Below are 18,224 nucleotides of genomic sequence, written 5' to 3'. Positions count from 1 at the left end.
TTGTCCTTGTATAATTTATGGTCATCAACCAGTTGTTTAAACATTTAAAATAAATTTAAACCTGTTTTTGTTAAGCAGGGGTTGTACCTTAGGTTATCCATCAACTGGTGTATGGAACAGCAACACATGTCTGGTAGTTGCCTTCGGACCGGTACGTATGACATCACCGGAGATTCCCCTTAAAAATGAGCACCAGGTCAGTGCACCACAAGTTGCTAATGGGTAAGGCCTAGGATCCATGGGGTTCTGGACCTACATTCGGAGTTCGGGTCAGGGTTCGGGTACAGATGTAACAGAAGTAGAATGAGACATTTTTATGAAGAGTCAATAAATGTTAGAAGATTTTGTGGAGAGAGCATGCTAGTTAAAATCGTTGGTATGGAGTACTCAAGGCTGGACAATTTTTATAGCTCCCTTTCTTAATTTAATTTTTGTTAATTTTAGTTTCTATTAATAGTGAAAGAGTTTAGGATTTACTTTGGTATTTAATTATTTAATTATTTTATGGTGTAATTTGCAATTAATATTAGCCGTAGGATTTAGTAGGCTTAGAGATTAGAATTAGGTTTTATTTTGGTTCCTTATAAATGTAAGAGCTATGCTCATTGAGAGGGTGAAGAATGAATTAATGAAATATTACTCCATTGAGTATTTTAGAACCTTGAAGTGTACATCCCCATAATCCTGGAAAGTTACGTTGCATCTTTCTTCTTTTGTTCGGGTGTTTAACTCTCCCGATCCATATTTTCCAACGAGGCTACATTGCCATGGATATTCCAAGAATGTATATCCAACTTCTTTATAGGTCCATACTCTATAAATGTTATAATGGCTTCTGTTTTTTTGTTACCATTTTTATGGATTATTTATTTATGAATTATTTTTCCACTTAATATTATGTTAGTAAGGGAGGACTTGCATTGGATAAAGCTGTTACATGTCTTCTCCATCCTTTTTTTTTTTCGCTAATAATTTAAATTACAAGAAAAGAACTGTTTTCGTTAACTTCTCCTTCCTAACCCACCCCGCCCATTTATCTGCTATAGCTACAATATCTCTAACAAAAGTGTAAATAGCTCCCACAGTCAGCCATAGCATGTGCCTTGCATACACCATGAAATAAGTTGCATACAATCCATCCACACCATTAATTGTGTCCAACCTTGCTCATATGCTCGTTGCAAGCCCTCTAATAAGCTTCTAGCCTCCACATCTTGTGGGGACCTATTGCGTCAAGAAATATCCATGGATTGTCTCCTTGTGTTGTAGCCTGCACAGGAGAACAAAGTAAACACAATAGAGCCAAGGCATCCCATCTTAATGGAGAGACTCTTTCTTCCTCGTAATGGAATCCATTAGTAGCAGTACCATCTAAGTTGGAAAGCTCTTGGTTTTTCTACCTCAAAACGGAAACCAGCCCACCAATTAGGCAGTTTGAATATCGAACAGTTCATTAATTGTATGCTTTTTATATTTAGTTAGATTTATATTATCTACATTAATTGATGTTTTCTTTCATTTTCTGCCCACCTATACCAATTGGCTTTTAGACAATTTAAAACATTATCTTAGACAATAGAAAACCATTCCACGTACAAAATGATGAGCTCGACGTATATATTCACTTGAGATAAACTATAGAAGGACACCCCTACTGTCTACCCAGTGACCAAGGGTACATACAAAAACAAGGGCTTTGGAGACATTTCCTTATTGCAAATTGAAGCATAGTTTTTTTTTATCATAAAAGTAATTAAATCATAGCTTGTATTCAATAAATTCACTTACCTGGATGTTGGTTTCCTCCAATCTCTTATAATTATTTATCCATACAACTCTATGGTTTCTCAAGTTTTTTGAGGTCACAAAGGGGATGGTGGGGGAGGGGACAAGTGGGGTACAAGGAGGCATAAGTGCCTACCGCATTAGCCAATTCCAACTGTGCTAGCAGCTGTCCACATGATATCTCAAGTTTACTATCATGGTATTTGTACTTTAAATTTCATGTGTACAGAATGAAGATTGAATTTCATGTGGATAGAAAGCGCAGCTGTCCACATGATATCTCAAGTTTAGTATCATGGTGTTTGTTCTATAAATTTCATGTGTACAGAATGAAAATTGAATTACATGTGGATAGAATGAATATTGATTAGTTATATGCATTTATACACAATAACAAAGTTCAATTCTAGGGATGAAAACATTTACAAACGTTCAGTTTCAGCTGTACAAGATGCATTTATATTACACAAATAAGTGACCAAATTGGCAAAACCGGGAGCATCCATTTCTGCAACTCTTTCTTTACTTTTTTTTTTTTTCTCCTTAATTATAATAAGAAAGTCCCGGTATTACATTTGGAGTATCCTTGAGAAGGTTAAGTGCCTCTTTTGCCTGAGCTACTACACGTTCCTTGCTGTACATCAAATCCCATTTAGGCCGCACAGGACAGGGACTCTCAAGGTGACTAGTAGTAAAAACCATGGATTTGCCCATCTCAACTTCAAACTCAACTATTCACCAAAAAAAAAAACTTCAAACTCAACCACACAAAGTTCTCTACCCATTATAGAGTTTCTGAAAGATTTACACCTTAAGGATTTTATGGGTAGTTTACTATATATAATGAAAATAATATAACATTAGAGCGGAAAATGGAGCAGCAATTTTGAAAAATTTTGGGATGTTTTGTACAAATCGACAAAAGCAAAGAACTCTCAAGTGCCCTTAATGTAAAATTGCTATAAAGAACTAAAATAATTCAACATGTTGGCATAATAGATTGGAGAACCATAGTCATCTATATTTTTAGGGAAAATTACTGACCCCTCCCATTTACTTTGCCCTAATTAAACATTTCTCCCCTAGACTTTGCCCAATTACACCAAGACCCCCTCCAGTTTACGGGGTTAGTCTCCTGTTGGTTTGAAAGGACAATTATACCCTTGTAGTAAAATATTCGAATTAAATTTATAATACTACCCTTTCCTTCATCTTCAACCTAAAATACTCCGCCCCTCTTCCTGCAACTCCGCTGGCAGCACCGCCGTCGCCGCCTCTGCTTCGCCCAAGCCATGTGGTCCATTCGTATCACGCCCATGCTCTCTAGATCTCTCACTGTCGCCTTCTTCGTCGCAATCCAAACCTCAACAAGTCGATGAGTTGGAGAAGGCGACAGAGAGAGATGCGTCCAGCCCTACAATAAGCTTCTAGCCTCCAATTCTTGTGGGGACCTGTTGCATCAAGAAATATCCACGGATTGTCTCCTTGTGTTGTAGCCTACACAGGAGAGCAAAGTAAACACAGTAGAGCCGAGGCATCCCATCTTAATGGTGAGACTCTTTCTTCCTCATAATGGAATCCATTAGTAGAGGTACCATCTAAGTTGGAAAGCTCTTGGTTTTTCTACCTCAAAAGGAAACCAGTTCATTAATTGTATGCTTTTTATATTTAGTTAGATTTATATTATCTACATTAATTGATGTTTTCTTTCATTTTCTGCCCACCTATACCAATTGGTTTTAGACAATTTAAAACATTATCTTAGACAGTAGAAAACCATTCCATGTAAAGAATGATGAACTCAACGGATATATTCACATTGAGATAAACAAAAGAAGGCCACCCTACTGTCTACACAGTGATCAAGGGTACATATAGAAACGAGGGCTCTGGAAACATTTCTTTATTGAAGCATATTTTTTTATCAAAAAATAATTAAATCATAACTTGCATTCAATAAATTCACTTACCTGGATGTTGGTTTCCTCCAATCTCTTAGAATTATTTATCCATACAACTCTATGGTTACTCAAGTTTTTTGATGTCACAAAAGGGATGGTGGGGGAGGGGACAAGTGGGATACAAGGGGCATAAGTGCCTACAACATTAGCCAATTCCAACAGCGCTAGCAGCTGTCCATATGATATCTCAAGTTTAATATCATGGTATTTGTACTATAAATTTCATGTGTACAGAATGAAGATTGAATTTCATGTGGATAGAAAATCCTATTGAAGTTTTCCTGCACTCACGTTGGAGGGTTCATCCACCATGCTAGGTTCTGAATTACTCCCCTTCAATAGGGAGTCGAAAATGCCCTTCGAGTCCCTTCCAAACACCCTCGAGCCCCATGATGAATGAATGTTCTGTTGCCATGGGTGAAGAGAAACTTGGTCTTACACAACCTTGTGGCTCATCATATTCTTATAATTTTCCCAATACAAGGGATTTTACATAAGAATCATCAGCAATTCACCTACCAAAGGGAAGTGATTAAAGGGGAGTGGTTTTAGGTATTACAATCAGAGTGGTGGTATTGGTATCACCATGACCGATCTTGTTATGTGTGTCTTGAATTCTTGTATCCGTTTCAAAGATTGTCCCGCTCCGACATATTTTGGTGGCAACCCGAATGGGAAATTTTCTAAGATATGTGATGGTGTCAGAGGGCTTGGGCTAATTGGATTATGAAATAATGTATTGCCTTAAACTTTACGATATTACAAGATTGTATATATATATATAGGTAAGGTGAGAGGAATCCACAGGTTGGAAACTCAATCACCATTACCATATATAGAGAGAGAGGATTTGGTAATACTCATGATTGAGGCATCCTTTTCGTGCCAAGCATCAACTTTGGTTGCATCGGTAGGGCAATGATTGGAGCCAAACACATATCCATACAGTCGTTGGTCTTTGAGGTAAGGGACGATTTGATTCCTCCAATAAACATAGTTTTTAGACGTTAATTTGTCAGAAAGGATTTGATTGAGAGTGGGAGTATGAGATGGAGAGGAGGGAGGAGAGGCCATGGCTAAAAATTCGTTGAGGTAGGGAGGTGGGATCGGTTTTTGCTCTTTGAAGCTAGGAGCTCTGATACCAAATTGGATTGTGAAATAATGTATTGCCTTAAACTTTAAGATATTACAAGATTGTATATATATAAGTAAGGTGAGAGGAATCCACAGGTTGGAGACTCAATCACCATTACCATATAGAGAGAGATGTGATTGAGAGAATATAGAGATTGAGGGAGATCACAGAGATTGCATACAATAATGGAAAGGTAGGATTGCATGGGATTGCATGCAATAATAGAAAGAATAAAGATGGAAGGCTGTTATTTCTAAATGCAAAGATAAGAAGAAACATACTAAAGAAGTGAGAATTCAAGAAACAGAAGAAGAGAAAGTCAATGTAGAAGAACAAGAAGAAGAAAAGAAAAGTGAATCTGGATCATCATCTTCTTATGGAACAGTTGATCAAATTCTTGCTTACTTTGAAGAACAACAAAAATCTTTTGATCGTCTTTCCAGTGAATATGATGATTACAAATATCACATTAATGAAAGGCTGTTATGGCTGATAAGCACCCTCTCTATTGGTGAATCTATTTCTAGAAATCAGACCATAATCCCTGAAGGAGATAGGGACTTTGAATTAGGTTTCTTCACACCAAGTAAAAACTCTCAGGACTACCATATCAGTATCTGGTACAAAAGGATGTTGAATATTGCCATTGCTTGGCATGTGCAAACGCACGTGTGACCATATGTTGGAGGTAAAGAAAGGATTCAGGAGAGAGTTTTTGGAAGAGAGAGAGAGAGAGAGAGAAAATCAATGCTCCCCAAAGCCCTGCATGAGGCTACATTGGCATACTCTTTATTAGTTCATAGGCGTCTTCTAACTGTCCTGTCCAATCCTGCCAATCCAGCCAAGAAGATCAACCATAGACGATATGATGCATAGCAGCATATCGAAAACTATTGGAAGCTGCCATCAATAGTGGTGGGAAGTTTATCAAAGCAAATAAATATTTTCTATACCATAATTAAAAGAAATCTACTCAATTTCACTATCTGGTTTCAAATTAGTTACGAATGCTTCTTTTTAATGGTACTTTCAATTTTATCACATGACAAATATGTGACATCTCCAAAGTCCAACCTAGTGGATGTGTTTTCTTTTGGTTTTTGGGTGAAACCTAGTGAATGTCCTTCATAGTTCGGATACACCAGCTATAAAATTTTCCATAAGTAGTAAAATTCATTTTTTTCTTCAAAAAGAAACCTTGAATGAAGTGGACATTTGGTGGATAATTAGACCACAAGATCCCTTTCACATGGCAATTAACAATACAAAACTGACCGAATAATTAGACCACTAGATCCCTTTCACATGGCAATTAACAAAAGTACAAAACTGACCGAAGAAAGTTACATGGAAAGTAACAAAGAGATAAGATTATCCATGATTCGCCAACCAAATTGGACCTTGCTTCTTTTTTTTGGTTCCCTTTTTGTTAATATAATCATATGTTAGACCTTGAATATTTAATGAATACTTCCTTTTGAAGAAAGTTTGTTTTGCAAGCAACTCCAAGGGTAGTGTCCATAGTCATAAGTAGGGTGAAACAGGGTTGGGTTTTTTAAAACTTTAGTCCAATCCTGAGTTCTCTTAGCACAATTCAATCCCACTCGACCTTAAGTCAGGCTGGCTCAACCCTGTTAGGCTCAGCCCAGCCTAGCCCAAGTCGGCCCTAATTAACCCTATTTGGGTCAGGTTTGTTTCATACTTAATTGATTATTAGACTTTTATTAGGTTAAAAAACTTAGTCCAATCTTAAAATTTTAAATATTTGTGTTCAATAGATAATTAAATACTAAACAAAAATTATAAAATATAATCAATAAATTGTAAAGCATAACCTAACACAAGGCCCAGGCCAGGCTGGGCTTAGCCCTAGGCTCCAACCCTGGCTTAACCCGACCCTGACTCCAAACCTGAAAATTTCAACCTTAACACGCCCTAAGGGTTGAAAAATCCAGCCTAGGGTTCTGCTCGGGCTCAGGCCGACCAGGTCAAGCTTATGAGTTCAAATCTGCTACCCACATGGGGACGGGTGGGGATAGATCTAAACCCTCCATGGAGGTGTGGGTCCCACACAGGTGGGGCTAGATCTAAACCCTCCATTGGGGTGTGGGACCCACACCCCCATGGAAGGTTTAGATCTAGCCCCACCCATCCCTGTCCCACACCCCAATGGAGGGTTTAGATCTAGCCCCACCCATCCCCATGTGGGTAGCTGATCCGGATTCCAAACTTACATCCCTAACCATAGGTAACAAGACCTTGATTATTTAATAAATAATTTTCTTTTGGAGAAAGTTTCTATTGGATTGGACTCCAAGGCAACTGTCGATAGGTAACAATAGCTTGATAATTTAATAAACATTTCCTGTGGGAGTGACTTTCTATTGGATTAGATTCCAAGGGCAGTGTCGATAGCTAATAAGACATTAATTATTTGATAAATATTTCCTTTCGGAGAAAGTTCTCTTAGATGGGGATCTTTATCTCCTCAATTTATCTGTCCCTCAATTTCTTCAATTCCATCTATAGTAGGGGGTGGAATGACCATCCTATCCCCTGCCTGAACACATTGCCCAAGTGGGATCCACCTCCCTCTATTGGTAGGAATTGAGGAAATTGACGGGCAGGCAAATTGAGGTGATAATTTTCCCTTAGATGGACTAAAAAGGTTCGAGGAGATCAATGGTTTGAACAAAAATTATTTCACCCAATAGGGATAAGAGTTAGTTGTTTCGATTTCAATTTGTTCCTGAATAAAATATATACAAATTATTGTAATTGAATCAAAACCGAATAATTTTAATTGACATCAAATCGAAATGAATCAGTTTCGGTTTCCTTCGGTTCTTATATGGTTTAGGGTTGTTGCGTCAAGAAATCGTTGAGCGGTCCTCGGAGTGCCGTCACCTGCAAGTGGACCAAAGGGTCAACAGAGAGAACCGGTGTGGGTCCAGCCTAGGGCTCTCCGATGCCAAAGTTAGATCTCTTAAGCAAATAGATGAATAGTGATTATTCAATATGAGTTTTGATCTCCCCTGATGGGATTGTGTACCTTGCCTTTTATAGTAGTATATGGCGGTGTGGAGAGTCCCAGTTTGATGGCGAGTATGTCGTTGAGTGGATAGAGGCCCTGGGTAACAGGGCTCTATCCTGATTGACCATCTTCCCGAGGGAGGGAGTGTCCTGGTGGTATCAAGATCCTTGGCGGATAGATACTCGCGTGTGGTGATAACGTCATTGGTGCTTGAATCCGTCTAGGTGACGTGACTTCTAAGCGGTGGCCTAGAATCCTGGTGGTGGCATAAGTCTGTAGTGACACTATTGGGTCATAGACGAGCGGCCTCGGTGTCCGTATACATCATGTCTGCGTCCACAATGTCGCACCTGGGTGCAGGCCGCCCCTGGGTGAGGCCGTGCCTGGGTGTAGGCCGCACCTGGGTGCAGGCCGCCCCTGGGTGTGGCCGCGCCTGGGTGCAGGCTGTGCCTGGGTGAGGCCACGCCTGGGTGAGGCTGCACCTAGGTGCTAGCCGCGCCCGGGTGGGACCCCCGATTGGTTCTCCTTGGTTCTGGAACGGGTCGCTTTGTGACACGTGGCAGCAGCTGATTGGTTCGGTGAATCTTGGATGTATCAAGGGTGATTCAGTTCAAATTCGATTTCAATGAAACAATCTACTGAAAACAAATAAACTTATAAAATCATTTAGATATAGACCCATGATGTCAAATTTTATACCTTTCAACCTTTTTTACAAATATCAAAAAAGAAATTCATAGTAGATAATTTCACACACTTTAATAAAGACACATGATTGTAGGGATTTCAATTCAAACCAATGATTTTTAGTCTAAAATGGAAACCAAATCAAAACTAATGGTTTAGGAATTAGGATGTTGTTCAGTTTTAAATGGCTGGTTTCTGTTTCGATTATGAATCGAAACAAAGGGATCAATCGATTTGATCGGGATGAATCAATTTCGATTCAACCTGACTTTGTTAGATTACTATCGGGTTCAGTCCGATCCAATTTCAGTTTTATTTGTAATGAAATCAATAGGAAAATTCACAGGTTTTTTTTTCTCTCTTTTTTTTTGATAGTTGGGCCCCAAGGAAAGTTGAACTCATGACCTCTTCTTTGCAAGGTGTTGGTCTTTACCAACTGAACAACCCACTTGGGGTTTTCTCTCTCCTTTGTCCTATGGTTATGGTTACCTTTTTGTCCGGTCCCGGTTTTTCATCAATTTTGGTCCGTTTTTTATTTCAATCGGTGTGCATTTTGTTGGTGCAGTTCAATTTTGATTTATACAAGTTCGATAAAACCCAATTCAATTCGATCTGAATAGATCGGTTTCAATCGGTCCAATCGGTTTGACCTGAACTTTCATAACTGATTATCTTACATACTTCACGCTAGGGCCTAGGGGTGCAAGTTTGGCCTTGTTGGTCTGAACCTGCCCTGAGCCCGAACAGGATCTAGGCTGAGAAATTTGACCCTGAGGGTGGGTCAGGGCTAAAAATTTTTGGCCCTGTGTTACGGTCGGGTCGGGTCAGGGTTGAGGTCTCGGGCTAAATCTGGCTTAGCCCGACCCGGTCCGACCCTGTTTTAAGTTATACTATAAAGTATATATTGATATAGTATATATTTTATAAACTTTAAACGTCACCCACATTTTTTTATATAATATATTATATATGAAGACAATAAGTGATATAATACATTTTTACAATGTTATTTTACGTAAAATTGATAATTTTTTCTCCGGCCCATTCCAGCCCATGCATTTCCTTTTCCCTCCTTCATAATAAGGATCAATCAGGGTCAGCCTGGCCCAACCCTGAGGGCGGGTCAGGGTTGGATTTTTCTGGTCCTAAGTCAGGGTTGGGTGGGGCTGGGCCCAATCAAGGGGACTTAGGATTGGGCTAAAGTTCTATACAGCCCGGCCCAGCCCTACGTCATGCAATCCGCAACAAACCGAGAGAAATATAAATAAAAGAATAAAAAAGGATATCCTCCAGGTTCAGTTCAGGTCATTCATCTCTATAAATTCGCCACTCAACTCGACTCGATCCGACCCATGCCTATTTCAGCTCAGCAGCTTACTTACCTCAAACTCCACCTGTATCACATTCACGATGATGCGAGCCAAAGGAACCATCGTCTTCACCACCGTAGGCAGGCCGTACTACGGCTTCGATGTTTTCTCCATCGCTTTATCTTCTAAACTCGACACACTGACTCAATGGATAGAGCATCGTCTCACAGACGGTACCTCCATTAACTTTAATGGTCAGTTTGTCGATGAAGACCCAACCCTTGTTTACGTCTCCGAGAGGACCGGCTCACCTCGAATTTACCTCAACCGCCCTGAAAATCCCAAACCAGAGCAACTCCCTACCGTGTCCGAGAGCCTGTTTCACGACCGACCGGTTGTACGAAACGGCCGATTGTATTATGTGTCGGCTCACGAACCGGCTGATAAACCGTTCACTAGCTGGTCTGCGGTTTACATGACCCAGCTTGGTGACCGGAAAATCGTCCGGTTAACTCCTAAAGGAGCAGTCGATTATAGTCCGGCGGTTTCGCCGACTGGGAAGTTCATCGCTGTAGCTTCTTACGGGTTCCGTCCTTGGAAGGGAGAGTTTCAGGAACTCGATACGGATATCGTCGTTTTCTCACCGTCAGATCCTAATAGACGCACGGTCGTCTGTAAGCGCGGCGGATGGCCAACGTGGTTCGGCGATTCCACTATTTTCTTCCATCGGAAAACCGATGATGGGTGGTGGAGCATTTTCCGAGTAGATCTCCCTGAAAATTTCCAACATTTGGACGCCTGTGACAGCAGCAGTCGTCGGGTAACCCCAGCAGGAGTCCACGCGTTTACCCCATCAGCCTCACGAGATCGTAATTGCGTTGCCTTCGCAAGTCGACGGCGAGAAAGTAAATACCGGCACATCGAGATCTATGATTTAGAATCAGAATCGTTTTACAGAGTCACAGAGTCTCTGAACCCAAACTTCCACCATTACAATCCTTTTTTCTCCCCTAAAGGTGGTTTCCTGGGATACCACCGATTCCGAGGTGAGTCAGCTCCAGGAGAGACAACGATTCCACACCTGGATCCAGTAACTTCTCCCATAAAGGAACTGAGGATGATTCGGCTCAATGGATCGTTCCCTTCGTTCTCTCCTAAAGGCGATTTGATAGCTTTCAACCACGATTTCGAAATGAATTCTGGGTTGAAGATAGTGAGAAGCGACGGCACGAAGAGATGGGTGGTTCTGAAAGATAGAACCGCTTTCTGTACTTCGTGGGACCCAACACAAGATAATGTTATCTACACGTCTATCGGACCTATATTCGAGTCAGTCAAAAGAACGGTCCAGATTGCACGGATTACTTTTGCTCCAACAGATCTTACAGATGATGGAGGAGAAAAGATTCCGGCCACTGTGAAGATCCTTACAAGAGAAGACACCGGAAACAATGCCTTTCCTTCGTGTTCGCCGGACGGCAAGTTCGTGGTTTTCAGGTCTGGGAGATCCGGTCACAAGAACCTCTTTATAGTCGACGCCGTAGATGGGGAATTTAACGGTGGGATCCGTCAATTAACGGAAGGGCCATGGATAGACACAATGCCTAACTGGTCTCCTGACGGAAAACTTATAGCCTTCTCATCGAACCGTCACAACCCCGACAACGTTAGTGCCTTCAGCATATACCTGATCCGACCAGATGGTTCAGACCTTCGGCGAGTATACGTGGCAGGACCAGAGGGATCGAGTGACGTGGATAGGGAGAGGATCAACCACGTGTGCTTCAATTCAGATTCGTCGTGGCTTTTATTCACGGCGAATATGGGCGGCGTAACGGCGGAGCCGGTTTCATTGCCGAACCAATTTCAACCTTACGGGGATATGTACATCGTGAGGTTGGATGGGAGTGAGTTGCAGAGGCTGACGTGGAATGGATATGAGAATGGTACACCTGTGTGGTACCACCCATCATCGTCATCAACGGAGGAAATTGAATTGGGTTCCTTGTCTTTAGAGAGTAATAAGGTGAAGGATGCTGACAAGCTCAAGGGTCAATTCGAGGAACCATTATGGATATCTTGCGACATTTGAACACATACATGGTGAAAGAGAATGGTGCTTTTTTGTTTTTTTTGGGTGAAGAAATTGGTTTGTTTGCTTTATGTTTTTGTTTTTTTTTTTGGTATTTGGTTTTCTATTATCCAAACTTCTATGTAGCCGTTAAGTATTTCTAATAAAATTAAGGGAGAATGTTTTCTATGATGGGGGCGTGGGCACAATGACCAGGCGCAGCCTGCGCTGTGGCACAGAGAACATGAGCCCTAAAATTAAATCTACTTTCATAAAAGATTGTGAAAACAAGGGAAGCCGGAAGCGAAATATTACGATTGGAAGAATTCACCCTCATAAACCGGTCTACTAAGGGAGGGCACCCAATATCATATATGCCCACATCCAATCCCTTATGGGACCGAGGTAGCCCTTTTTAGGCGGCTCCACTTTGCTCCAGGACCTTTTCCCGGCGGCAGGTAACCCTTTCCTAGCGGCTCACACTCTGGCATCAGGTCGCCCCTCCCCTCCCAAGTGGCCAACCGCAAAGGACGGGTCAATGAAAGCACCAATGTTACGATTGGAAAAACTCACCCTCATAAACCGGTCTACAAAGGAAGGGAACCCAATATCATATATGCCCACATCCAATCCCTTATGAGATTGATTTGGGACTATTGCACATAACATTGCAGCTCCAATTTGCTCCAGGACCCTTTCCTAGCGGCTTACACTCTGGCACCAGGTCGCCCCTCCCAAGTAGCCAACCGTAAAGGACGGGCCACTGAAAGCACCAATGTTACAATTGGAAGAACTCACCCTCATAAACTGGTCTACAAAGGGAGGGAACCCAATATCATATATGCCCACATCCAATCCTTTATGGGACCGATGTGGGACTATTGCACATAACATTAAAGTCTTGTTCCACGAAATCACAGAAAGGAAAAAAAACTTCATGCATACATGGTGAACGAGTGCAGGAAATGTTCACGTACGACTCATAGCCGTTCAGATGGAATCCACTTTGTGAGAATATTCCATCTGAATGATTGTGAGTCATTTCAGGTACGTGAACATTCACCCCCTTCAAACAAATTCATAGTTAAATAATATTAGAGCCGTAAATGGTTATATTGAGTATTTGTATTCCGAACCAGATGGCATTTGAGTTGAAGCAGCGTCCCTTTCATATTTTTTTTTATCACATTATTGGCATAATTATAATGTGAAGAGTTATCACACATTGTTTATTGTTATGCTCTCCTATTTAAGTCTCATATGGTTTGTTAAAATAGAACAAAAGGAAAAATAATGTTGTATAGCGGATTTGTCTACAACTTGAGACACTAGAGAAAACTAAAATAAGCTCATTTACATTGGATCATGGATCATGAACGAGATCTCTAATGTCCAATAATCTCCGAACCCTTGATCATTGAAGATATTTCTAGCATCACCTCTGATTCCATCGCCAGTAAAAATGAGGTTTTCGTCTCCAAGAAATATCGACAAGTCTCCCATGTCTCTCACCTTTTCCGCAATATGTGCCTAGTCTTTTTCCTCCACATAACTCACCCTATACATTAAGCAGTAAGACTCAAAGCACAGAACAATAAGTGTGATATCATTTATAACTCCAATCCCCTGTTTAGAGACGACTGAGTGTCCAAGCCTATAAGAATTTGGTCAAGATTCCTATACGAGATGCGAATCCAATCTATCCAAAGGCTTACCGCAATAGGATTTCCAGTGATCATGGTGTTGATAACACCACCCGAGAAGGCAACCGTATGGAATTCCGTCTTAGGAAGCCAAGAATGATCATCTGTCTCAGGAAACAAAGATTGATATAATCCTAGCATTGTGGTTGACCAGAGAATACTAACAGAAAGAAGAAAGAAAAGTTGAGAAGGTGTTGGGTGGCCGGTGGCCGGTGGGGGTGATGGGTGATGGAAGAAGGAGGTAGTGTTGACACTGACAATATATAGACTGTAGACCTAAGAAGGTCTGCACAAAGAATTGCCAATCTCTGAGAATTGCGACCAGGGAAGTGAGTGGTGGCGAGTCGAGAAGTGGTAACTGGTAATAATTAGACGAGTTAATGATGATACTTTGTCTTTTAAGACCATGACGGTTAAAAGATTCTTGTTTATTACATTTTTGAGGATTCAAAATGTATAGGGTGAGGCCGAAAATGAAATTCTTTTTTTGATAAAGCCGAAAACGAACCTATTACAGTGCTGAGGATTAAGTATTTGGATACAATGCCAGTTACCGCTACAATTTGCATTCTGAAAACTGAGTTTATGTTTGCTGCTTCGGAGTTTAGGAATCATGTTTTATATCAGTTTAAGGAGATAGGAGATGATGCGGATGTGGAATCTTCATCAGCTACACTGATGGAAACAGAAGTTGCAGAGGGTGTTGGAGGAGGAAAGGGGTGGGTCGGTAAAGATCCTCTGCAGTGCAAGATCTGGCAGTGCATTTGCGGTGCAGCCTTAAGAGAGCGCCACGTGGATTAAAGGGATCGTGTGATTGTGATTACTTGGCCCAATTTCAAATGAATAACCCATTTCATGTTTCGGGTTCAGGCTCTACCCGCCAACGACTGAAGAGTACTCGTGGAAATAGCATTTCAAAAATCCCTCATGCTCTTTGCTCTTCCCTCTTCCCTCTTCCCTCCCTCGACACTCTCTTCAACCCTCGCTCGGACCTTCTTCAATAACGGTTCAGACTTTCCCCCTCAGCCAATAGAAACCACAAAGAAAGTACATAGAACTATTAATTAAAACATGCTTGAACATAAATACTATTCCATTTTTATTGGGTTTAAAATGATGGAAATCTCCCAATAATTCATGTTTTCCTCCCAAATAGCCAACCGGGTTAAGTCTCATATGGTTTGTTAAAATAGAACAAAAGGAAAAATAATGTTCAATAGCGGATTTGTCTACAACTTGAGATATTGGAGATAATTAAAATAAGTTCATTTACATTGGATCATGGATCATGTGGAGAATTTCATGCGCCCATCGAGTAATTTTTGAGAATGCTAACTTGGCACATGTGAGAATCATAAAACTCAAAATCAAACAAATGTTGGTCATTATTCTCTTGGTACTTTGCCCTCAATATTAAGAGTCGATGGTGAAGGCCCGTTTAGCCCGATAATTGGTAACCCAAGTAAGGACCGGTGTTCAACCGACCATTTATAAATGAGATCATACTTAGTATATAAGGCCTGATTACTACTATAAGAAAAAGCTTAGTACCTTCACATTACAACCTAGCTTTCAACCACTTAGAGTGGCATGCAAATATTTTTTTTTAATGGGCTGATCATTCCTTAGAAACTTCAAGATCATAAGAAGAGCCAGCTGCACAATCTAGTTAGAAGACCTTAAAGACATCTAGCCTCATATGCATCCAAGCCTTGAAGACGATACTCACTTGCAACCTCAGCAGGTTTGCTACCTTGCTAGTTCTGCAGCTAACAATATGATATTACTTTCTCTATCAATGATGATCTGAAAAGCCATTGGATCATTAACCATTAATGCTGTTACAAGTCCAAAAATAATCTAAAGCACGATTAGACATTTAAAATAAGAAAGTCAGCCCATATTTGTCTCGTTATTTCAGTAGAAAAAAGGGAGAAATGAATGGGTATGGTGATACAAATTGAGAATTCTCATTATAGCAGGAAATTCATACCAGAATACAGATATCAAATGCTGAATATGCTTCTATGTGTTGGGTAATTGTATTACAATTCCTTACAAACAATTTGAAACAACACAAATTGTAATACAATAGATTAAGCAGTAGCAATTAGGTTTGACCTTTGGCTGAAATGAAAAGACCAAAACTTGAATTTGATGTAGAGTTACACTCGCAACAACTTGAATAAGCTTGAGGTTGAGTCACACTTGTGGTGCTACCTTTAAGGTAATTGATGCCTCCGACTGCCAATGATTGTTCTGCACCACTACCCCAAGATAAAACAACTTCCAACTAGAAGATAAGCAGTTCTTCTAGTCACTTGAAGTAGCCAAGAGCTTCAGTACAGCAACCCTCTAACCTTACACAGACTTAGAAGAAAAGAGGGAAAGAAAAATAAACTTTATGTGATTGCAAAGTATGAGCATGAATGTAACTCAAGATGTATTTTGTAATGCATTTGGTTGGGTTTATATAGGTCCAAAACCAATCCTTGCACACCCTTAAAATTCCCAAGAATAACCATCCATTAGTGACCAATTTAATTGGAGAATGAGATTTATGGATATGGATTGAAAATTAAATCCTAATTCATGGCCATTCTCCTACTATGGATCATGAAAGGCCTTAAAATTCATTCATTCTCCACTAAAGAACTTAAAAGGCCTTAAAACCTCATAAAGGACCATTCTCCACTAAAGACCATAAAATGCCTTAAAACCCCATAAAAGGAAAGACATGCTTATGGCCATGAATTGATAAATTAATCCAATTCAATATCCTTGACCCACCTTCCCACTCATGATAGTGACCATGAATAGATTTTAAGGTACCCATAAGATGTTACAACCTTTGGAATTCAACCATTATTCCTTGATCACATGGGTCCCACACCATAACAAAGCAATCAAAATCTTTTGAAACTTAAAAAATAAAATAAAATATATGAAATATATTTTAAATCTAACAATCCCCCACAAGTTTCAAAACGACACGAAAGACACATGCTGTGACTGAATTAGACACTATAGGACACATCGTTGTAGGTGTCTTCTAGACTTGAACCTACACTAGGTCTAATGAACATCAGTACAGAGTAGAGGTAGAGTCAAACTCCTTGAACCTTTTCTCATTGGTGTAGCTGACCGTTTCATCAACCATATCCCATAGGTCGACTCTTGAGCTACCCGTCATATAATCACTTTGGACTTTTGAACCGGCCATGTCCCTTATCTTGAACTCGTGAATGTTTTAGAGAACTTGCCTATAAGTTCTCATTGGCGACGGCCACACCCCCTACATTCACTTAGGTTAGTCCTTGGTGTGCACCACAACTGACACACCCCCACATTTCTTGGGATTAAACTAATGAAGAGCTTTACCGCTCAACCTCTTTCTGTTTGGTAGTACTACTTTCACCATTTACAGCTTGGAATGAATATTTATACAAGTAGTAGTACAGAACCGGTCAACTGGTGACTTCGTTTGTACCCCTTGAACCTAATTCAAGCGTTTAGCCTCTTCACATAGGTAGGGTGTCCATCACATGACCTATGGATTATGCATTAACCCCATTCCTGTAGATGCACTACACAAGTTCTTGATAGACATAAGCTTTGTGAACATGTCAACTTGGTTACTTTCTGACTTCACATAATCGATAGCTATCATTCCTTCATCTATGTACTGTCTCACAAGGTTGTGTCTGAGGCGTATGTGCCTCCTCTTACCATTGTATATCCGGTTCTTGGCTAGATGTATAGCTGCTTGGTTATCACAATGTAGTAACACCGATGGCACCGATTTTTACCACAATGGAATATCCGCCATTAAGTTTCTAAGCCATTCGACTTCCGTTCCCACTTTTTCCAGGGCTATGAACTCAGTTTCCATGGTAAAGCCCGTTCCACAAGATTGTTTTGTGGACTTCCATGAGATTGCACCGCCTGCTGGTGTAAATACATACCTACTAGTAGCTATGGACTCACTTGTATCCGAGATCCAATTTACATCACAATACCCTTCCAAAACTGCTGGTTTATCACTATAGTGTAAGCTATAGTTTATAGTGCCTTTTAGGTACCTTAGTAACCTATCAACCGCGCTCCAATGTTCCATACTTGGATTGTGAGTATGTTGACTCAACTTTTCTATCGCAAGGGCAATATCTAGACGCGTACAATTCATTAAATATGTGATCGAATCAATAATTTGAGCATATCTTTTTTGATTCATTAGTTCACCTAAGTTCCTTTTCAAATGACACCCCATATCAAAAAGGTGTTTTAACCGCTGAAACTTCATGGTAGCCATACTTTTTAAGTATGTTTTCTACATAATGGGCTTGGGATAGTGAAATATAATTTCCTTGCTTGGTGATTTTGATCCCAAGGATCACATCAGCCTCTCCTAAGTCTTTTGTGTCAAAACTAGACATCAAAAGTTTCTTAGCTTGATTCACCATTTCCAAGTTTGTTCCCATTATGAGCATATCGTCTACATATAGTAGTATGAATACGCCCCTATCACCATAGAACCT

At 40.3% G+C, this 18,224-nt stretch overlaps 1 protein-coding gene and 1 long non-coding RNA gene across 2 annotated transcripts; one reads left to right on the top strand and one right to left on the bottom strand.

Annotated features, from left to right (window-relative positions):
- Positions 1-2,357: 2,357 nt before the first annotated feature.
- On the bottom strand, positions 2,358-15,690 carry LOC122644019. The gene is made up of 4 exons (XR_006330213.1): positions 15,680-15,690; positions 14,667-14,671; positions 2,538-2,619; positions 2,358-2,504 (listed from the first exon to the last, which is right to left on the bottom strand). It is a non-coding gene; the product is annotated as an uncharacterized LOC122644019 (long non-coding RNA).
- LOC122644018 lies at positions 9,989-13,456 on the top strand. The gene is made up of 4 exons (XM_043837610.1): positions 9,989-12,028; positions 12,131-12,132; positions 13,288-13,294; positions 13,451-13,456. The coding sequence occupies exon 1, from the start codon at positions 10,013-10,015 to the stop codon at positions 12,002-12,004; it is 1,992 nt and encodes a 663-aa protein (XP_043693545.1). The 5' UTR covers positions 9,989-10,012; the 3' UTR covers positions 12,005-12,028; positions 12,131-12,132; positions 13,288-13,294; positions 13,451-13,456.
- Positions 15,691-18,224: the final 2,534 nt, after the last annotated feature.

This window comes from Telopea speciosissima, chromosome 10 (genome assembly GCF_018873765.1).
Source record: "Telopea speciosissima isolate NSW1024214 ecotype Mountain lineage chromosome 10, Tspe_v1, whole genome shotgun sequence".
Lineage (NCBI taxonomy): Eukaryota > Viridiplantae > Streptophyta > Magnoliopsida > Proteales > Proteaceae > Telopea > Telopea speciosissima.
This window is presented reverse-complemented; position numbering and strand designations above follow the sequence as displayed.